General features: G+C 51.3%; 1 protein-coding gene across 3 annotated transcripts in view; it reads left to right on the top strand.

Annotated features, from left to right (window-relative positions):
* The window catches only part of ACTN1 (actinin alpha 1), a 98,339-nt gene extending 83,461 nt beyond the window's left edge, over positions 1 to 14,878 (top strand). The window contains exons 12-22 of one of the 3 annotated variants that reach the window (XM_004426276.3): positions 2,201 to 2,351; positions 2,867 to 2,975; positions 3,455 to 3,595; positions 4,428 to 4,610; positions 4,910 to 5,044; positions 6,237 to 6,416; positions 7,138 to 7,284; positions 8,266 to 8,346; positions 8,841 to 8,906; positions 10,375 to 10,533; positions 12,272 to 14,878. In XM_004426276.3, coding sequence (XP_004426333.1) covers positions 2,201 to 2,351; positions 2,867 to 2,975; positions 3,455 to 3,595; positions 4,428 to 4,610; positions 4,910 to 5,044; positions 6,237 to 6,416; positions 7,138 to 7,284; positions 8,266 to 8,346; positions 8,841 to 8,906; positions 10,375 to 10,533; positions 12,272 to 12,430 — 1,511 coding nt within the window. In that variant the 3' untranslated portion in view covers positions 12,431 to 14,878. The remainder of the gene's footprint in view (positions 1 to 2,200; positions 2,352 to 2,866; positions 2,976 to 3,454; positions 3,596 to 4,427; positions 4,611 to 4,909; positions 5,045 to 6,236; positions 6,417 to 7,137; positions 7,285 to 8,265; positions 8,347 to 8,840; positions 8,907 to 10,374; positions 10,534 to 12,271) is intronic. The other 2 variants (XM_004426278.3, XM_004426277.3) reach the window with 2 other exon arrangements.
* The last annotated feature ends 7,866 nt before the right edge of the window (positions 14,879 to 22,744 follow it).

The following is a 22,744-nucleotide window of genomic DNA, read 5'->3' on the forward strand; positions in this document are numbered from 1 at the left end:
CAGATTCTGAGGTTCTGGGTTGACATGAGTTTTTAGGGGGGCACTGTTCAACTCAGTACTATTCACCTCAGTATACCTCCTCACAGGGTTGTCGTAGGCTTAAATATCACAAGTACATTTTATGCTTAGTTGAGTGCCCAGAGCATGGAACTCACTCGATAAATGGTATCCCTGGATATTTTTCCTTCACTGCCTTCCTTTTCCTGTTTCTGGCCTCAGTTGCAGTGGCCTAGAGCCCTTGCCTTAGCACATGTGTGTCTCCATTACTCTGATCTGGAGGCACATGGGGCTGTGTGTAGTGTCTGTTGGCTGCTAAGGTTAACTCCAAAGAGAGAGAATCATGCCTGGAATAGTCTTCCTCAAAACCTGGGTTGGGGCTGGAGAGGGGCATGGACTGCCCAAATCCTAGGGCCCTGAGGGCATGTCAGCTGGAGCCCCTGGGGCAGACCCCACTGGCTGGTGGAGCTAAGTGCCCTCAGACTCCCCTACTCAGCTCTGCTGGGCTGCTCAGGCCTTAGGCTGGAGACAAGTGGGGATGGCCACACCCTGTGGCTCCTTGGCTGGGTAGGGGATAGGAGTGCTGTTGACTCAGCCAAGGGGGTTAGGTTTAGCTCCTGTTGTAAGTGTACATGCTGGGCTTTGTACACAATGATATGATTTGAGGTTGCTGCCCACCTTCCACTGTGTGTGGGGTTATTTATCCAGGTGTGGATGGGGCAGAGTGGAAGGGGATGGTGGAGATAGCACCAGTTCACCCACATGCTTCTGTCGTGTTCTCTCTGGGGCCAAGGAACAGCTCATGGAAAGGTACAGAGAAGGATTGGCTCTATCAGCTTACCAGCCACCAGCAAGGGCGTGAGAAGTGCTGGCATGCCGGCAGTAGACACCAGCACAGCCTCTGGGCAAAGCAATCTGGCTACGTGTATTGACACCTCGCGATGTTATTGCCCACTAACCCAAGAATTCCATTTCTTGAGACCATCTAAAGAATTAACCATAACATGGAGGAAATCACATGCTTGGAGATGTTTGCAGGGAGATCATCTACTACAGTGCAAGCCGAGGGGCCTGAATGCCACACAGTAGGGTGGCGAGTGGTTACACCAATGGTAGTTCAGCCACTTGACAGAATGTTCCATAGCCATTGGAGTGGCACATAGGAAGACTGTGGAGCCAAAGTAGAAACTCTGATGATGTGCTGCTGGATATTTCAAAGGAGGAAACATAATTTATATATCCTCTTTGGTTTTAACACAGCATTCATGTAAGGAAAGACTGAGAAGGAGTAGATAAGTAGGCTCATCTGTAATTTTTTTTCCTAAACTTGTATTTATACATATTATTTATTATTATTATATATTATACATATTATTATTTTGACTTAAGAGTAGAGGGAAGGAAAGAAATGCCATATTGGGGACAGCCCTTGGCCTCGCAGCCCAACCTTCATTTATTGAGAGGGGTTGAGCATCGTGATGGGTGCAACAGTGTGCGCGTGCAAGGATGGGCGTGCGAGAAGGCCAGGTGAGCCTTTGTCCTGTACCAGTCGCTTCACAAGGCAGCTGGTGAACATCCTCATCTAACATTAGTTCCGGGAGGTCGTTTCTCATCTCATGTTCCTCTCGAGAAACAGAAATCCAAGAAATGCAAGGCTGCCTGGCCCCTAAAGAGAAGGCAGTGCCCCTGATGGTCAGAGAAGGCTCTGGCCACTGGTGGCTTATGTGCAGAGTGGTGGACGTGGCGACCACCTGAGAGTGACGGGGGGCGGTCCCTGCAGGGCTGCTGGGGGCTAGCAACAGTAACTGGAGAAACTCTCAAGATGGAGCATGAGGTTCTTGGCTTGTTTTTTCCTGGTTATACCACAGGGCATACAGCGTTATTTCCTGCTGTTTATAAAGTTAATGTTATGCCCTGGCATTCCCACACAGTCCTGCATGGCCTCTGTACATAACCACTGCTAACGGCCCTGTACATGCCCCATGAAAAGTACTGACTTTCCTGACCCCGCCCCGTGGTGGGTGTTCCGGTTGCACATCTGCTTTCTCAGGCTGCAGGTAATTGAGCATTGCATGGTGAACATCTCCTTGGGCTGTACTCTGGAAGTGGAGCTCCCAGGGTTGTGAGGGGTGGATGGTTGGGGCCAAGAAGATGGGGCCTCCTGGCTTCTGCTCAGCCTTGTACCCCCTCCTTCTGAACCCAGGCAAAGAGGCCATGCTGCGGCAGAAGGATTATGAGACAGCCACCCTCTCGGAGATCAAGGCCCTGCTCAAGAAGCACGAGGCCTTTGAGAGCGACCTGGCCGCCCACCAGGACCGAGTGGAGCAGATCGCTGCCATTGCGCAGGAGCTCAAGTAGGCACGGCCCAGCTATGGGCTGGGGCTGCTGTGGAAAATGGGGGTGTGGCTGTGAAAAGCGAGTGGGTACAGCTGGGTGCCTTGGTGGCAAGGTCGTCAACACAGAAAACTAAGAACGTTCTCCCAGATGGGGAATGAGCCCATGGCTCTTTGTCACAGCCTTCGGTCCTTACCTATAACGCGTAGATGGACAAGAGGATGACAAATCTTGTCTCCAGGCTCTTGCTGGGCCTCAGTGTCTCCCTGCCATAGGGCATTGGCGTCAAGACTGGCATTGCCTCCAGTTGAGGTTGGGGCAGAGGCCCTTGGAGAGGAGAACTGGCCTCTGTTGGTCTTCTTTGAGCAGTCTCTTCAAAGCCAAAGAGTTGGGGGTAGGAGGGGCACCTGGAAGGTCTTGATGAAGCAAGCATACCTGGCCTCCCAGCACCACTAGTGCTCCCAGCCCCAGGGGAAGGAGGGCAGGCCACACAGGTAACCTGGGTCACCTACTCTTCCTGTCTCTTCCCTTCCAGTGAGCTGGACTATTACGACTCACCCAGTGTCAATGCCCGGTGCCAAAAGATCTGTGACCAGTGGGACAATCTGGGGGCCCTAACCCAGAAGCGGAGGGAAGCTCTGGAGGTGAGGGCCCCAAGGGAGATGGAGGCCTGCCTCCAGCAGCAATTTGTGCCCCTTCCTGCTTCGTGATTCCCTTCGCTTGGGCTAAAAGGCTCCCCTGGGTTCCCCGACCTCCCCAGGCCCTGGCCTGACTGGAAGGTGCACGCTGACACTGGATTTGGGCTTTGCCCTGTGGAGATGCTTCCCCTCCTCCCTGACCATAGCTCATCCTCCCGATTTAGTGCACTTAGCCCAATCCCAGCTGTTTGAGAACTTTCCTATTCTACAGACCAGACCCTGGTGGCCAGGCTGGGTGACTCTAATCTGGGGTGGTCCATACACCCCACATTAAGAACCAGTGCCCCAGAGAAAGCATGTTCTTTCTGCCTGAGTTAGTCTGCTGCTTCCAGACCTGGACCCCTTGGGGCTGGCCAGGAGGCTCTTGGGGTGAGGAGTGGGAATCTGGATATGGCTCTGCTAAACACCTCCCCACCCACCCCCAGCGGACAGAGAAACTACTGGAGACCATTGACCAGCTGTACCTGGAGTATGCCAAGCGGGCCGCACCCTTCAACAACTGGATGGAGGGGGCTATGGAGGACCTGCAGGACACCTTCATCGTGCACACCATCGAGGAGATCCAGGTGTGCTGCAGCCCCTGGCTGCCACGGCTCCCACTCTGCAAGTCACACTCCTGCAAGACTGCCCCGTAGGGAGAGGACGGAGGGCTAGCCTCCCAAGGATTTTATAGATTCGAAAGCTTTGCTTTTTATTTATTTTGACTAGGTAATATATGCACATGGTATAGAATCTGAAAGATAAGAAGGGTATACAGTGAGTTCCCCTTGTCCTCCATCCCCCAGGCCCCTTCCTAGAGGTAAGCAATATGACCACACAGTTGCTGCCTATGCAAGCAAATATATTTATTAAGATGTTCTTCCCCACACCCTTTTTTTCACAAAAAGTAGCTTTTATCATATACCATATTCTGAACATTTATTTTTGATTTAACAGTTATCTTGGAGCTTGTTTTATATCAAAAAACAGCTTTCTCGTTCTTTTATGCAGTTACAGGGTGTTAGATTGAAAAGGTTTTGTAAAGCACTGAGGAAGCTTGTGTTGGGAGAGGTCACCTGGGGAGCAGACCTTGGGACACCCCTTGTCCCTGACCTGACTGTGGGGTGGTAAACACCCCAGGGGGTTGGTGCCAACTTCACCAGCCCTGAGGATGAAGCTGTTGCTTTGATGGTTCTGCCTTCACCTTCCCTTGGCCAGCCCTGCCATGCTGGTTCTCAGCCAGGAGCATCCTTGGTTGATGCCTCTGGGTCTCCCAGCTGGTGTGGGACCGGGCCTCTGGTGGCCCTTCCACCCACCTCTGCCCTGGGACCCGCAGAGCTCCCTTTGCTCATCTTGCTCACGGGAGGCACCAGTCCCTCCCAGTCACTGTGCTTCTCCTGCATCCTCATCTCTGTCCAGGGACTGACCACAGCCCACGAGCAATTCAAAGCCACCCTCCCCGATGCCGACAAGGAGCGCCTGGCCATCCTGGGCATCCACAATGAGGTGTCCAAGATTGTCCAGACCTACCACGTCAACATGGCGGGCACCAACCCCTACACCACCATCACGCCTCAGGAGATCAACGGCAAATGGGACCACGTGAGTCCAAGGGCTGGGTGGGGCATTGGCTGAGCCACTGTAAGTTTCATAAGGGCAGGGATTTTTGTCTCTTTTTTGATTGATTGATTTTCATTGATTTCATGTTTTTCATTGTCACATAGTAAGCACTCATTATCGGTCAAGTTAATGAATGACTGAATTTCTGGAACTGGTCAACATCTTTACTCTGTTCTGTTACTGGCTGGCCTCTACCCCTCACGAGTCCTCCACTTCCTTATCTGAAATATGGGGCAGATGGCTGACCTGTCCCCAGTGTCCTTTCATTATTCTCACCCCAGGTGCGGCAGCTGGTGCCTCGGAGGGACCAGGCCCTGACGGAGGAGCATGCCCGCCAGCAGCACAATGAGAGGCTACGCAAGCAGTTCGGGGCCCAGGCCAACGTCATCGGGCCCTGGATCCAGACCAAGATGGAGGTGGGTCCCGTCATGGGGGACAGACCTGGGGCTTCCATGCATTCCCAGAACTATCCCAGCCAGACAGACTTGCCTTGTCTCCTCCTGGGCGGGAGCCGTGGAGGACTGTGGGTCCTGAGCCCACGACTGCTCTGCTGCCCTACAGAGGGGTGTGGAGCCTGTGCAGGGAAGGCCTGGGGGTTGATCCCAATGTCTAGTTTGGGAGCAAAGACCAACATAGGGACACTGCTAAAGAGCCACATAAGAAAGTCCCACAGCAGGATCAGAGGCTGGGGTGCTGGCGTGGTTTACCCTTTCAGCTTATCTGGCTGACCAGATCTCCCTTCCTCCATTCCCACTGCTCCTGAGCCATGGGCTTGGTCAAAGAGTATGATCTTCCCAGAGAGAGAACTGAACCTTGGGCAAGGGTGGAATTTTCTGCAGAATTGAGTGGGCCAGATAGCAGGGTGCTGTAGAGCAGGGAAGGGACACCACTTGGGTGAGAGCGTGGTGTCCCTCTGAGCTCCATGAGGAGAGAGCCCGGGTTGAGTTCATATCTATGTCTCCCCTGCACTCCACCCCCACCTGCTTAACACATTGTGCATAGTAGGTGCTCAAGAAGTATTTGCTGGATTGAATTGAGCACAGAGAGTGCTTTCACGATCGAGGTTTATTTACATGGATGAAGGACAGACAGAAACGGGGATTAGGCCTGGCCCATGGAGACGGGTGGGAATGAGGTGGGCCCAAGGCAGGCATCCTAGGAGCAGAAGAACAGGAGCGCCGCCACTGAGAGTAAGCCAGGTGTGCTGAGGCTGAGGAATCTGGCTCAGTGGGCACAACAAGGGTTCCCAATGGTCAGAAACAGCCTCAGGAAGGGAGTTTGAATAGCAAGCAGAAGAATGAACATTTGGGTTAGCAACTGACCTTGCATCCCCTTCCTGAGGCTGAGAGGTACCGAAGGGACGGGAGGTGTTTCATCTGGCGATACCTATGCTTGTCATACGCCTCTGTGATGCTGTTCCATACCAAGGCACACCCCTGCTGAGTGTGTCTTGCTCCGGGCTCACTCATTACCACTTGTGGGCTCCCTAGTGCTGGGGTGGGAACTGAGAATCATCTGAGGGGTTGAACAGTGACCTGGGGGCCCCAGTCCCCATCCTAGGGGCACAGAGTGGGTGGTCTCACAAGGGCCTCCTTCCTGGGTGAGCAGGAAATCGGGAGGATCTCCATCGAGATGCACGGGACCCTGGAGGACCAGCTCAGCCACCTGCGACAGTATGAGAAGAGCATCGTCAACTACAAGCCCAAGATCGACCAGCTGGAGGGCGACCACCAGCTCATCCAGGAGGCGCTCATCTTCGACAACAAGCACACCAACTACACCATGGAGGTGGGCAGCGCCGGCCTTGCTCCTCTGGGGAGGGAGCCTTGGGTCCCCTTCTGCTCCCTGCTCCTGCGCTGGGGCAGGGGGAAGTTACCCATCTTCCAAAGAAAGTGGTCATAGGGGGAGGGTCAACTCGCCTGGGAGTGGGGGCATACCCACTTTTCCCCGCCCTGGAGCTCTGGTCTTCAGTCCTCAGTGCCTTCTGAATTTCCCACTGAGCTTGTTGAGATAGGATGTCCAGGCCACCCTCCAGAATTTGATTCACTAAGTCTTGGGTGGGGCTCAGGAGTGTAAATTTTTAACAGGCAGTCATTGATGCTGGTGTCCAAACGCTGCCTTAGGCATCTGTGTTCTAAATGACTGTGGGGTTTGACCAGGAAGGCATGCCCATGTGGTTATGGAGTTGGATGTTCAGAGAATTACCCAATTTTTTGTCCTTTAATCTTTCCCACTACCAAATTTACCCTCCTTTCTGACCTGACCCACACTGGCAATTCTTGTCTCTGGTGTCCCAGGCAGAGGCCACCACCCTGCCATGCCTCATCATCTGGGTCTCTGTCCTGGTGTCTTGTCCTGGGTCCCCTGCCTCTGCTGATACTGTGAATCTGGAAGGAATGCCGGGTTTGATTGCTTTGGCCATTTTGATGGTCGGGGGAAGGGGTGGGCAGGAGCAGCTTGGGCCCAGGCCTGGGGCCCCTTTGCTGACATGCCCCTCGCCCACCTGCAGCACATCCGCGTGGGCTGGGAGCAGCTCCTCACCACCATTGCCAGGACCATCAACGAGGTGGAGAACCAGATCCTGACTCGGGATGCCAAGGGCATCAGCCAGGAGCAGATGAATGAGTTCCGGGCCTCCTTCAACCACTTTGATCGGGTGAGAGCCCCACCCCCTGCACTTACTTATTAGAGCAGCTCCCAGCCCCTGCCCAAGGGCCCTGGAGGGCACTGCCAGGGTGTGGGCAGCCATGCTGGGCCCGGTTCCTGGGCTGGGGAGGGGGTGAGGAGGAGGAAGAGGCTATCAGCCTGCCTAACTCCCTGTACCGCATGAAGCTGGCCTTGGAAAGCCAGTCCTGGGTCCCATGAGCTTCTCCGCTTTCCTGGAGAGAGCACTCATATTGTGGGTGGAGAGAGGACCCTTGACCCCTGACCCTTGCTCTCCTACCATGAAGAGTCAACCCTTGGGAGCAAGCCCACTATAGCCTCAAGTGAAGGCCTGTTGCTACTGGCTGTGGGGCCTGTCCCTCGTCTCTGCCTCAGGGCAGAGGAGCAGAGGCTCCTTCCTACCCTCCCCTACCCCCAGGGCCACCTTTGGGACCCCGTGGGGCTGTCAGAGTTGTCAGTCCTGGGTTCTCATCCCAGCTCTGGGACAGGCCAGGTTACGTGGGCTCCCCTCCCAGTGCCCTGGGGCTTTGGGGTGACCACAGGGGTGGGAGCATGGGGTTCAGCGCCGCCCACCACTCTGCCTGCCTCACTGCCCCCCTGGCACCTGGGCGGGGAAGCCATCGTGGAAACTGGGGTGGGGGCATCGGGGCTAGAGGGGTGCTGGGCACTTATGGGGGGCTTCTCACCCCTGTGGCTCACCGTGCTTCCTTCTGGCCTGCTTCCCGGAGCAGGGCTGCGTGTGCCAGGGAGAGGGCACCCTCGGGACCTCGTCCGTCCATGTGTCTAACCGTGTGCACTTTTATTTCCCTCCTCCCCTGCCCCTTCCACCCTCACCCTCTCCACCCGCATGCCTTTGTCCCCGTGTGTCCCCACACATGCCACCCTCCACCCGGGGCATGGCCCACCCCCTCCCCTCACGGCCTCCACCTCCCTGGCACCGCATGGCTCGCTGCCTGGCGCACGGCGGCCCCAGGATCACTCCGGCACGCTGGGTCCCGAGGAGTTCAAAGCCTGCCTCATCAGCTTGGGCTATGATATTGGCAACGACCCCCAGGTACTCGCCTCCTGCATGGAGCACGCTCAGGGGTGGCCTCCGGGGCGAGAAATAACACGTGTTTCTCCTTTTTCTCTTCTCTCTCTGTCTGGATCTCCCTGTCTCCCCTTTCCTGTGGGCCGTGGGCTCGTCCTTTCCTGCTGTTCCCTCCTGGCCCATGTTGGGCTCCTCCACCCACTACTCTGCCCTCTGCCCTCTGCCCTTGGTTGTCTTTCATGGGAACCTGCTCGGTGCCCGCCTTCCTCTCTCCTCGCCGCTCTCCATCTTGTGGATGGATTTTTGCATCTCCCTGCTCCGTCTTCCTCCTTCCTGTGGATGTTTTCCCTGGATGTGTATTTGCATCTGTTCCTCCTATGTTCCTCTCCCTTCCTGACCCCAAACCATACACCTTGTCCTCGCTTCCGCCCTCTGTGCCTTGTCTTCCTGGCCCCGGGCCGGCCCTTCCTCCTCTCGCCTCTGACCTTCCTTGTGTCTCGGTGCCACTGCCCCCACAGAAGAAGACAGGCACGATGGACACGGATGATTTCCGCGCCTGCCTTATCTCCATGGGTTACAACATGGTAATGTAAACCCCATCCTCTGTCCTGGCGAGGGGCAGCCAGCTGGTGAGAGGCCAAGTCCTGGCCATGGCAGGCAGGATGCCCTCCTGGAGGGACCTCAACATTCTGGTCCTTGGGGAAGATGGCGCCCTGAAGGCCACGCTTAGCCTCAGGGCTGGTGTGTATCCGGGAGCCTGGCCTTCTCGCCTCAGTCTGTGCTGGTTTATCTTCTGGTATTTACTATGGAGACGGGCTCTGTCATTCCCACCGAGGACGGCTGGGCTGACTGCAAGGCTAGCAGGAAGGCCTGGTGGTTTGGACATCCTGGGTTTGGGCTGACTCTGCTTCATCTCATATGAGGCATGGAGATTTCTACCTTTTCTTTGATGTTGGTTCCAGCCACCCCTGCTGCCCCTCTGCTGTTGCCCCAGGCTCCTCCCCAACCTTCTCAGCTGCCTGCCCTCCTGCAGGCCTTCTGAGCAGGGCAGGGGCCTTAGCTGGGCAGCCAGTGACTCCTGGGCCATGGTGTAAAGTGCAGAGCCCGCGAGCTGCCCAGCACAGGGGCAAGAGCATGGGCTCTAGAAGCAGTGAACCCGGGAGTAAAACCCAGCTCGGCTATCACCAGTTTGGGGCCCCGGATGAGGTGAGGGGAACCCTCACCTGGTGGACCATTGTAATGGTTAGATGAAGGAACTCACGTGAGTGCTGTGCACGTGTCTGGCACATAGAGAGTGCAGTGTGGTGGAGAGAGCACAGGTTGTAGAGCCAGATGGCCTGACTTCACATCCCACCTCCACTACCTATTGGCTGTGTGACCTTGGGCAAGTCACCAAGCCCATCTGGGCCTCAAGTTTCTCCTCTGGAAACCTGATAGAAATAATAAATACCTACCTCATATGGTTGTGGTGGGAGTTAAATGAACTAAAATACACACAGCACTTAGAATAGTGTGTGGTTGGGCCGGGCCCGTGGCTTAGCGGTTAAGTACGTGCACTCCGCTGCTGGCGGCCTGGGTTCAGATCCCGGGTGCGCACCAACGCACCGCTTCTCCGGCCATCCTGAGGCAGTGTCCCACATACAGCAACTAGAAGGATGTGCAGCTATGACATACAACTGTCTACTGGGGCTTTGGGGGAATAAATAAATAAATAAAATTATAAAAAAAAAAAAAAGAATAGTGTGTGGTGTACGTAGATGCTGTGTAGGTGTTGGCCATTGTTGTCATTGTCATTGTTATCAGTATTATCACTTGCTCCAAGGGGAGCCCAGGCATGAGTCGGGGGTGGGAAGCCCTGAGCGGGTTCTTCACTGTTGGGTGTTGTGTCCCTGTCATACCCTCAGAACAACCCAGGTTAGGTCAGGGGCTGCTCTGCCCTCCTCTAACAGCCTGAGGCTCCTCTGAGCCCCCAGGGGCTCCAGGTCCGTATGAGAGATTCCCAGTGGCCATGGCTGAGAGCCTGACAGACCTGGGGTTGGCTCTTTTCTCCAGGGAGAGGCAGAATTTGCCCGCATCATGAGCATTGTGGACCCTAACCGCCTGGGGGTAGTGACATTCCAGGCCTTCATCGACTTTATGTCCCGTGAGACGGCTGACACAGATACAGCAGACCAAGTCATGGCTTCCTTCAAGATCCTGGCTGGGGACAAGGTGGGTTTGCTGTGGTGTGGGCGCCATATTGGGGTGGTGCGCACTGGCTGGACTCTGATCTGGGGGGAGTTGGTGAGCACCTCTACTGCCCTTCTTCCAGGGTCCCACTGGGCCTCTCGTTGCCATCCACCTCTATCCATTTCTGTAATGCCTTGGGCTCAGCTAAGGTGCTAAGACACAGTATTAACTTAAGGGGGTCACCTGCCGGGCCCTGCTTATCAGTGAGGGACTCTTTCATACTTGTGATGAAATGATGGCCGGTGGAGGGCAGTAGAGTGGGCTGGGGTATGTGATTGGGTGATGGCAAGTCCATCTGAGAACTCGGACTTCACCTTCCATCCTCCTGGGCACAGGCATGGCATGTAGGTGGGAGCAGGATGAGGGACTTGGGGGGGGTGGGGCAGGAGGTAAGCGGGTCTCATTCTTCCACCATGAGCAGCAGTCAGCCTCAGGTTTCCAAATCGCCCAGGTTCTCTGCAAAGCCCCACCTGGGCGTGGAAAAGTGGGAGGGACGCAACAGGGCTGTCTCTCTAAGGCCAGAGGCCCAGTTCAGGTCTCAGCTGTCTGAGATGATCATTGGCAGACCTGGGTGTCACTCAAACCCACCACCATCTCTAGGCCAGGAATCTGAAGGGATCTCTAGGAGCCATGGATCCCTCTAACATAGAAAAAACTCAGAGAACAGCCAGGGAAAATTAGGGAGGAGAGGAGTCTAGAGGCCAGATTTCCTTTCTGTAAAATTCACAGGATAATCCTTACGCCATCCTTTCTTCAGAACTGAAAAGATTCAGTTATGAAAAGCGAAAGGCAGTAGGGAGTGTAATTTCTGAAATGTCTCAATCTGTAAGGGAGTAAAGGCTGAACCTACAAGGAGGTTCGTAAAGGTCTGACTTAAGTTCAAGGACACCCTGTAAGAGTGAGTCACAGCCCCTTGGAACTGGAAGGACCCTCAGAACCACCCAGGTGAAGTGGCTCACTGTGTGGGGGGGCATCCCCGAGGCCCAGAAAGGGGTCCGGTCTCCTGACTTCTGAGGTGACCTGAGGGCAACACCACACTCCTTCAGACTGGTTCCTGGAGGACTCTGGCAGAGCTGGGGCATGGGGCTGGGGGCTCCCAAAAGAAGCAGCTTGCCAGCAGACCTGTCATGGCCAAGCCCAAGGTGGGAGAAAGCAGAGACCCAGGCTGGGAGCCAGCGAGATGGGGGAAGGCCCACATTTTGCAAACATGGTTAAGGTAGCTGCCTGTGGCAGTGAGGCCCAAACTGGATGTTCATCGTAATTTGCTGAAATTATGTGACTCCACAGAGCACAGCTGAGTGGGTGTAGGGTCCTACCGTATCCCACCAGAGTACCTACTGATATTGCTCCAGCCGGGTTACTGCAGACTAAAGTGATACATGAGAAGATTACAGGAACAATTAGCCTTGGAATTAGCTTGGAAACGGGTTAAAGAAGGCATTGAAGTGGAAAACATGAGATTTAAAATCAATATATTTGATGTGTATATATAAACATACATACATGCATATGTATGCATAATACGTGCATTTGTATAATATGTATATAATATCAGTACAATATATGCACACTATAATACATATGTAATATACACATGTGGATGTGTGCATCTGTGTGTATATATATCCAGAAGTACGAGGAGGGGCCCCACTGGGGCGGGGCGGGGTGCCTGACGGCACACAGGAGGCCGTGCAGCCGCCTTGACCGCCTCTCTCCGCAGAACTACATCACGGTGGATGAGCTGCGCCGCGAGCTGCCGGCGGACCAGGCCGAGTACTGCATCGCGCGGATGGCCCCTTACAGCGGCCCCGACGCCGTGCCCGGTGCTCTGGACTACATGTCCTTCTCCACGGCGCTGTACGGCGAGAGTGACCTCTAACCGCCGCGTCCGGGCCAGCACCCGCGCCCCCTACGCCTGCGAGCCCCGCCCTGCGCCTCCGCTGCCCCCTCTCCCCGCCCGGGTTTGGTTTCCGCGCTCAGCCTCGGCCCGGGCAAGCTGGGACCCACGTGGCATCGCGCCTCCTTGCCCACGAAGTGACGGTTTACAAATTATTTTCTGCAAAAAAGAAAAAAAGTTACGTTAAAAAAAGTAAAAAACTAAAAAACCACATATTTTATTATAGAAAAAGTATTTTTTTCTCCACCAGACTTAAATGGGAAAGAGGAAGAATTAACTATTTGCACCGAAATGTTTTTTTTTTTTTGGTTGTGACATAGGAAAATAACCAAGCACAATGTTATATTCCATCCTTTTTATCGATTTCTTTTTTTCTATCTGTTCCATCTGCTGTATTCATTTCTCCAATCTCATGTCCACCTTGATGTGGGAGTGGGGGGTGGGGTGGGGATAATCTTGTCAAAAGGCACATTGGTGCATGTGTGTTTGCTAGCTCACTTGTCCATGAAAATATTTTATGATATTAAAGAAAATCTTTTGAAATGGCTGTTTTTTAAGGAAGAGAATTTATGTGGCTTGTCTTCTCGTTTTTAAGTCAAGAGGTGGGGTTAGTCTCTTTATAAGCACACATTTTTTTTAAAATATTACTTATTAAAAATGGTCAGGATAAAATTGGAGAGTGTGGACAACTTTGTTACTGGCACACACGTTATTAAAGCAACGATGCTCCCGTGACAGCTCCTGGCTTACTCCTTGCTTACTATTTCCCAGAAGTGTGTGTGGGTCAAGGATGGAGTGGGGCACCCTGTACCCACCCCGGTACTTTTTTGGCCCTGATGCATTCAGTCGTCTTACACTTCAGTTTCTTCAATTTAAAAAGGAAAAGGTGGTTTCCTTTATGAGGTGAAACTAAGGTCATGGTTGTGGAAGGGACTCCTTGATGAGAAGCCCTGCCTTTGTTTATTTGCCACAGCATCAAACAGCTCTGTGACATCTGTATGCCCACTACTCCTTTTATTTTTGCCACAGGGGACACACTGAGTTGTCTCAGTAAGAGTCATCTCATCCCTTGCTGTTCAGAATGTCCCACAGACAGCAGCTATCTAGTGTCACCTGGGGCCCCATCCCAGACCTTCTCGATCAGAATCTGCGTTTTAACAAGGTCCCCGCTGGATTCGTGTGCACTGCTCTAGCCTCTCCTGTTTTTCTCCTGACCTGTGTCTCCTTCCTGAGACTTTTACCCAAAGTGCAGGCAATGAAGACTTTCAATAATGATATCAGTAACAACAGTGCAGCGGGTTGCAGAAATGTAATTTAACAACTGAAGCCATAGATCTGTGTTCCAGTTATGGCTGTGTCTGGAGTTAAAACAGTTTGCTGTAGCGGTTATGGGGATTGGGTCTGTGGAGTCCAACTGCCAGAATTCAAATCCGTGACCGCCATTTCCAACCGTGCAGTACAATTCCCTTATCTATTTAAAGTGTAATGATAGTGCTATTGGAAAGTCAATGCTATAACACATAGAGCTCCTAGGACATTCATACATATAAATGTTAGCTGTGGTCAATCTTATTTTAAGTTGAATCAAGGGATTCAGTTGAGGGATCTCTTAAAAAGAGAGCCCTTAACATGATATGTCCCCTCATTTAAGAGGAATAAGACTAAATCAAAACTTATTGGACTGGGGCCAAAGATGACAGTCTAGAGTGTGAGGCCCTGTTGTTTAGGAATTAGTTCAGTGAGTTTCTGGAACACCGGCTGCCCTGGGAAAGAGGCAAGAAGGCTGCTCGGGAGAAAGGACACGGGGAGAGAGGCTGGCATTTGCTTTGGGAGAACATTCCTACAGGTTTTACCACTGGCTGGTGAGAAGTCCAGCAAACGCTCAGTCAGGTCTCCTGTGGCTGCAGCTCCATGGGGAAAGCCACGGGACAGGCCAGAGCCTGGGCTCAGAGGGGTCAAGTCTTTTCAGAGAGGGTGATACACAAGGTACCTTATTTAGTTATTTACATACAAGTCTAACCAAGGACACAGGGGATAGGAGTTGAGGAGGGGGAAATTGTACCTACCAGAAAATTTCCTAAACCCAGGTGCAAGCACTTTAACATGTCTTGGTTTCTGGAGGTCTGATCAATCAGCTTCCTTATCAGTGCTCATTTAAAAAAAAAAATGTGTTAAGTTATTTGAATGAAAGTGTATGTACCAAGTTATTCTACAACCTTCAGGGAAATGCCCTGATTTGAGTGTCTCAGTGTCCACGCGTGCTTGTGTGTGTGCAAATGACTACAGTTACTTTACATTTCAATCTGTTAAAGAGGTGAAAATTTAAAAATCTATTTAAGCTTTTAAGGTCATCATGCAGATCTTATTATATTGATAATGTAATTTTTTCTGTAAAAATAAAAACACTCTTGCTTGTCCTAATCATTCATACATTTAACAGATTAAATATTGAATACCCCCCCCGCAATTAACCCCATTTGCAAACTTCATTAAATTCCTTTAAATATTTTAAACATATTTCCCAATTTTAGTAGTTCCAGGACATCGGACTGCCAACCTAGGCAGATTCAAATTCAAGCAGCAAAGTCTTGCTCGGCACAAGGCGATTGAAATATTAATGTGTAAGTGAAGTTCTCTGGAGCAGTCCAGAGCTGTTTACTAACAATTCTCTTACACCTCCAAAATTAAAATCACGCGTCTAATTTCAATTACGCGTTTCCGATGCAAACCACAAAGCTAATATGTGCCAGGTTCTCTTACATCTTCAAGCACCTTAAATTAACCCACAGGTTGTCATGATTCGTACAAAACTGCTCAACACACCAAAGTATTAATACTAACAGTTTGATTTACTTCACCTGTTTGTTTATTTCTATAATTTTATTTATTTATTTCCCCCAAAGCCCCAGTAGATAGTTGTATGTCATAGCTGCACCTCCTTCTAGTTGCTGTATGTGGGACACAGCCTCCGCATGGCCAGAGAAGTGGTGCGTTGGTGCACGCCCGGGATCCGAACCCGGGCCGCCAGCAGCGGAGCGCACGCACTCAACTGCCAAGGCACGGGGCCGGCCCTGTTTGTTTATTTCTAAATAGGCAATTTCAAGACCCCTTCCTGCTTGTTGCTGGTTTTTTGGGTTAAAGGTTCAGAATCGTGATAGCTATCACTTGGATGTTCTACACCAGGACACAAGATGAGGTGCCCACGCACTTCCGGGGTGATCCCACCCGAGGTGAGGCACAGGTAAACTCACGGCATCGACTCTAATGCACTGTCTGCCATGTCACCAGGGTCCCTGGGCCCACACCTTTCATCTGGCATTTGTTTTGTGTCCCATTGCATCACTCAGCCCCTAGGCATCTTTTGGATTTCACCCTTGCCCAGTTTTCATCGTCACTTATTCCAGCTTACTTTAATTGATTGGGTAGATAGAATTCTCTACCCCAACCCGGGTGGCAGTTAATTGTTCCTGCATCAATGGGCTGAATTCATTCCATCTCTTTCCTGCCAGCATGGAGCATGCATTTCTTTTGTATTTTTATCTGCCTCTGCCCATACGTTGATAGGGACTTGGTTGACCGCCTCGTGAAGGCCAACTATGAAAATAGCTCCTCTCTCAGGCCTGTCAACTTCTTAGCAAAATCCTAGTGCCATTTCAAGTATGAAGATGGTCTCAGAAATGTGCTGTGTCCTCCATCACTGGGCCAGCTCAGAGCTGTCCCCTGGACATGAGTATCAGTGCCCAAAGTGCCATCACCAGGCTGAGTTACCAGCACTGAGAACAGAAAGGATTCCCTTAGGTTGTGAGGAGGGCTTGGCAGCTTTGTCAGTTCTTTGGCCCATGCCAGGCCCTCTGGTGCTCAGCGCAGAGGGCATTACCTCCGAGCTGTCCGACCTAAACAGCCTTGGACTAGGCCTGCCCTGTGGTCACTGAGGGAAGAAGTACAACCTCTTAGGACATCAGTACCTTTCAAGGGAGACACATGGGCTCAAGTGTGCCCTGCCACTTACCAGCTGGGCAAATAACCTCCCCAAAATGGGGTGGATAATGCTACTTTCCTCCTGTGCCTGGCACATGGTAGGCATTTAATAAGTGGCAGTAGTATTGTAAATACAGTTTTAAGAAAATCAGCTTTGCTTTGTTGTTTTTTTTTTTTTTTTTTTGTATTTTTTTTTTATTTTTATTTTTTATTTTTCCCCCAAAGCCCCAGTAGATAGTTGTATGTCATAGCTGCACATCCTTCTAGTTGCTGTACGTGGGATGGGCCTCAGCATGGCCAGAGAAGCGGTGCATCAGTGCGCGCCTGGGATCTGAACCCGGGCCGCCAGCATCGGAGCGCGCGCACCTAACCGCTAAGCCACGGGGCCGGCCCTGCTTTGTTGTTAAATGCTATTTTAAATATTCTTAAAGAACAAGGCCTGACTATAGAAAAATACCATTAAGGGAAGTCCTCTTGCAGTCTTTGAAGTCTGGTAGGCCGAATAATGGTCCCCACGAGATGTCCACATCCTAATCCCTGGAAGCTGTGTTTGTGTTACTTTACATGGTGAATGTAATGAAGTTAATGATCTTGAGATGGGGAGGTGATTCTGGATTATCTGGGTGCACCCTTATAAGAGGGAGGCAGGAGTGTCAAGAGTCAGAGGAGGAGATGTGACAACTGAAGTAGAAGTTAGAATAATGTGAGGCCACAAGCTAAGAATATGGGCAGCCTCTAGAAGCTGGAAAAGGCAAGGAAACGGATTCTCCCCCAGAGCCTCCAGAAAGAACCCAGCCCTGCCTACCCACTTTGGGTTTCTGACCTCCAGAACTGTGAGATAATAAATTCATGTTGTTTTAAGCGACTCCATTTGTGGTAATTTGTTACAGCAGCGGTAGGAAACATGCTCCATTGTCCAGGCCTCTGGGAAGCCTGGCTGCCTCCCTGACATCAGTGACGCATGTTACAGGCTTGGAGCTTTGGAGAAACCGCCCCAGCTTCAAAGGCCTGAGCTTGCACCATTGGCCCTTGGGAGGCTGCCTTAGCTGCTGGACCAGAGCCCCTAACCCTAAAAACACCAGTCCACAGAGGAGGGAAACGGAAGCTACAAAGCTCTGAAATCCCAAAAGGGCCAGAATGACTGGGCCCAGCAGGAAGGTGGGTGGGCTGGTTAGCTCAACCAGTTAGGGGCACTGGGCTGAGGGGCTGAAGGCTGTGGGCTTAATCCTTGAGAGGGGCAGATGACCTCATATGGAGAGGGGTCACAGCCTGCTCTCTCACCCCCAGACGAGGCCAAACTTAGGGGGACAGAACAGAGATAACTGAGCAGTAGCACTGCCACCAAAAACGCTAACGTACCCCATCTCTGTGCAGTGCCCTGGAGGATGGCACTGAGCAGATAGCCAGCCTCTCACACCTGGCACCAGACAAACCTGGAAGTCAGAGCTAAAAGCATCTGTTGACGCCAAGAGGGCCCAAAGTTTACAGGACACTGCCTGATAGGGCCTTTCAGCTAAACCACAGCTTTAGAAGTCACGTTGTGGGGGGTGGCCCCGTGGTGCAGTGGTTAAGTTCACACACACCACTTCGGGGGCCCGGGGTTCGCCGGTTTGGATCCTGGGCATGGACCTGCTCACTGCTCATCAAGCCATGCTGAGGCGGCATCCCATGAACTCTATAGCTATGATACACAACTATGCACTGGGGCTTTGGGGAGAAAAAAGAAAAAGAGGAATTTGGCAACAAATGTTAGCGCAGGGCCAATCCTCAAAAAAAAAAAGAAGTCACTTTGTGACCATCGAGCTTTCAGTCCCAAGAGTAGTGGGGAGGCTCCTGTCTGAAATGCAGTTAAGACTGGAGCAAACACAGCTAAGGTGGCGCGGCGGGGCCCTTTGCCAGCAGCATGGACCAACTGGCCAGCTTAAAGACAAAGGGTGAATAAGGCTTCAGGGTGTCTCACAGAACCCAGGAGCTAGACGGCAGTCCAGCTTCAGGAAGGACCCAGACAGCCCTCAGGAAGCCAAGAGCCTGCTTTCTCTCCATCTTGGTCCCTCCCTGTGTTGGCTTCACCCCTCTCCCATGCCCAGCTTTCTCTGCTCATGACCCCCGTGGTGGGACAGGCCGACCGCACAGTGCCCCCGTGTTTCAATTTCCTCTACACAGGAGTCTTGTCTCAATTCCAAGTTTGCAGGACACACCTGGCCTGACCTGGTCTGACACGATGATGCCTGTCAGGGGATGAGGTGGAGGCCGTTGGTCACCCGAAAGGTGGCCTTATAAGGGCTACCTCAATTCATCAACTTTCACATCTCTGAGATTGGGAGGCAGCCTACAACCCATGTCACTTTAGAATTAGTGGTGTCCCACCATTGCTGTCGACCAGGCACGCTGTCATGACTTAGCGTCATTGCCTGCCCATTTGGTATAGGAATGTGAGTCCTGGGTTTGTCTCAGAAACTTCCATTAACACCTTCTAGTAAGATCAAACACCAGGATCAAAGCCTGCAGAATAGGTATGCAGAAAGAAAGTCCTGGAGATCATCATGGAGCACTCTCTTAAGAAATGCTGCATTGGGCCGGCTCCGTGGCTTAGCGGTTAAGTGCGCGTGCTCTGATGCTGGCGGCCCGGGTTCGGATCCCGGGCGCGCCCCGAGGCACCACTTCTCCGTCCAACGTGAGGCCGAGTCCCACGTACAGCAACTAGAAGGATGTGAACCTATGACATACAACTATCTACTGGGGCTTTGGGGGGAAAAACTGAATAAATAAAATCTTTAAAAAAAAAAAAAAAAAAAAAAAAAAAAAAAAGAAATGCTGCATTATCAATGCTATTGATGGCACAGAGGAAATGCAGTGTGGAAAACTGCACTTAAATACTGACAAGGAATTCAGAAGAGTTGGACTCTGCATTAATGAAGTTTTAGCATATTTTTTTTACTCATACTTTCCTTTTTATCTACGCACAAGAGTGACCTGGTAAAATGTCTAAATAAGTCTAAAAGAGCTCTTTCAATAAATACATAATAATGTTCATAAATAAGTATATGAAGTACATAACAAAATTATGAATGATAAGAAAGCATTGCATTACAGTTTAATTGGTTACACTTTTTCTTTCTTGATGGCTCATAAAATAATGGAGCATCTTATAAATCTGATCGTATCCTAGATTCAATGAAGTATGGCCCATGGAACGGACTACCTGTCAACTCCCCAAAACCTTCTGGAATCTATTTTTGATGAGAGAGCAAAAGAAAGATTCATCCTAAACCTACTCTATGTAATTCAGCTGGCTAAAGGATCCACAGGCAATGTAAAACACCCATTCTTATCACAGATTAACGTATGCTTTCTATGCATCTTCCCCTCTTGCATCTTCCATTTCCAATCATCCTTTCTTTCTTAGACATCTCCTTAAGTTCTACTTTTCCAACAAACAGTGCAAGAGAGATTTTGCAAACTCTAACAGCTGGAGGAGCTGGCTTCTGGAAACAAGCTATTGGAAAGATGGTTGGTGAACATCTTGTAAACGGATGCAGTGAACCCTGGGTGCAGCCCAGTTCCGTGAAGAGTAGAGGCTGCTTGACTAACGTTGTCTTCTTTGGGGCTTGGTACCACGCTCTAAGGAAAGAGCAAGATAAAGATGTCTCGGTCCTTGCTGAAATGCAGACAAGTGTCTCCTCTAGTCCTTGTGGGGACGATGGAGAGTCCCACTACAGGGCTAAGGGGCTACATAAATGAACACACCCAGAGTGTGCTGGCTTATGAATCTGATGACTTGCCTGAGGTTTTTGCATGCTGTAAGGATCAAACGGTTGTCTTGTTTTGTTCAAGTCCTACTGACTTGCACTCATCAAACCCACAGTTGTTATGAAGCCAATAAGGTAAAGGAGAGAATTAGGATCCAAAAAGATCTCAATAGGCAATAGCGATGGAGGTAATCTTATAAAATTACATTCCATAGGAATATATGTAAAACCCTGAAACTGAGTCTAAAAAAAACCCGTATACAACTCGAAGGTGGGAAGATGTGGGAGGATCTCGCGGAAAAGAGAGAAGAAGATCCTAGACTTAACATGAGTCAGCAGTGTGGTGAAGCAGCTTAAAGGAGTGAATTTGATCTTGGGCTGGATCAGCAGCTTGGACACTTAGCAGCTGCTGGTGCTCACATTATCTGCCAATGTGGATGAGAAGCACAGAAAACTGGTCTTTAACAAGAGAGAAGACCGAAGCAATGCCCATGGCAGGGAAGAGACCTGGCCCCATGTCAGCTCAAGCCTGTGAGTGAGAGAAACTGTATCCCTGGACCTTGGGACACATTTCCCTTTTCTAACTCAAGCTAGCTCAAGGGGGTTTTGGATACTTGCAACTAGAAGTCCTAACCAATGCAAAAGGATGTACGCTTTGTACAGAGGTGGGAGGGGCGGGCAGGAGACAACCAATGACACTAAGTTGTCTGAGAAAATCAGGGGTTGAGGTTCATCTGGGACTTACTCTGAGGATCAGAGTTAATGGAGATGTCTCCTTGTCTTTCCAGAATTTTCTGGGAGGACCTCCCAGGCTCTACTCACTGCAAAATTCTTTTTACTTCTAAATTTAGACCCAATGGTGAAAGCAGCATTTAAAGAGGAAAGGGGGGAGCCATTTTCATTACAAAGGTGATGGTGTGGGGAACGCAAAAGGAACGGGTGAGAGATTTCCGAGGGAAGTTAAATGGGCCTCAGTGACTGGCTGAATATGGGATAAAGGGGAAGAATGTCCATAGAATGTCAGTGTTGGAAAACCTTTGAGGTCCTGGAGTCCAACCTCTCCATTTGACAGAGGAGAAAGTCAAGCCCTGAGAGCATTGGTTGCCTTGCTCCAGGTCACAGGGGTAGGTTGAGGCAGAGCTAGGGTGAGGACCCAGGTCTCCTGACTCATAGCCCAGTGCTCTGTCCTGAACAGCCAAGTTGGAGCCAAGGTGGGCAGGAGGAGAGAGAGAGAGAAAGAGAGAGAGAGTGGGATATTTTGTTTTCATACATAATCAGCATGAGATGATTAGATGTAATAACTCAGGAATGTACTTAACCCAGTGTCATTTGTGGATGATGCTCATAACTATTAGGTTGTGTATTGGTTAGGACCCTTCTGGATGCAAATGTCACAAAACCCAACCCAAGCTGGTAAAGCCAGAAGGGTAATTTACTGGCTTGGATAACTGAAGTGTCCAGAGGTAATGCTGGCTTCCCAGGTGCCCAGGGCAGGGGCTCACATGATGCCTGCAGGACCTGGTTTCTCTGGATTGGTTTCATTCTCCAACGGGCCCTCCCTCTGAGGCGGCAAAATGGCTGCCAGGGGCTCCAGCCTCACCACCTTGCAATTTCAAGTCTAGCAAAAAGCTAGAGTCTTCTTGAGAAGAGAAAGACATCCCCTGGAGGTGTGCAACACGGTGGCAGCGGCCAGGGCAATGGAACTGGCCCATCAGCTTAGGCCTGGCCTGCATTGTGTGATCACCCTAGATTGGAGGGTGCAGCCCCACCCAGGCCTGGACTCAGAATGGGTGTGTTAGGACTGTTTATTGGAAGCAGCAGAAAAGACTGCCTCCCCCTAAAACTCACAGAAGGAACACGTGCTCCAGATACTGAAGCTAGTCGGTGGACAAGCATGACATCATCCTGAGACTGGGGATGAATGGATTCCCACTCTGCCTGAGGATGGGGCAGGCTAGAGGAAACAGCCCCAAGAGCAGCCCTCAGGGCTTGGTGAATGGATACCCCAGCTCCCTCCCCCTCAGATGGGATGATTCTGAGGCACCTGTTTTGTACTGTGTCTCAGCGATTCCCCACAGAATTAAGTCCAGCTACCCTCTGAGCTCACAGCACACCCTCATCCAGAGGTAACCCCAAGACACAGACATTCTCAGGGACATGCTTGGGAGAGACTTCACCTGGGAGCCCCCTTGAGATGGGCTCCGAGGGAGCCCCATGCCTGGTCCTCACACTGCACTAGAACACTCAGTCCCGCTGGTTGGAGCAATGATCCCGGCTGCCATGTTGGGAAGGGAGTGCCAAGTGTGCAGGGATGGGGCCGCCACCTCTCTCTGGGCTGCCTCCCTGTTTCTTCACGTGCAGCCAGCAGCAGGCAGTGTGGGAAAGCAGGGAGCTTCCTGTGTGCCTGCAGGAGCAGTGGCAATTCCTGGTGCTCAGGCACGTGGGCACTCAGAAAACTTGCACTGGGCTCCTGTGGGAGACCCCAGGTTGAGGAACAAAATTCTCATTTTATAGTTCAAGGCAATGGGAAGATAGGGTTCTTTACGCAAAACTTCTGTTTGTAGGTTAT

Source organism: Ceratotherium simum, chromosome 24 (genome assembly GCF_057802395.1).
Source record: "Ceratotherium simum simum isolate JZ-2026a chromosome 24, ASM5780239v1, whole genome shotgun sequence".
Classification (NCBI taxonomy): domain Eukaryota; kingdom Metazoa; phylum Chordata; class Mammalia; order Perissodactyla; family Rhinocerotidae; genus Ceratotherium; species Ceratotherium simum.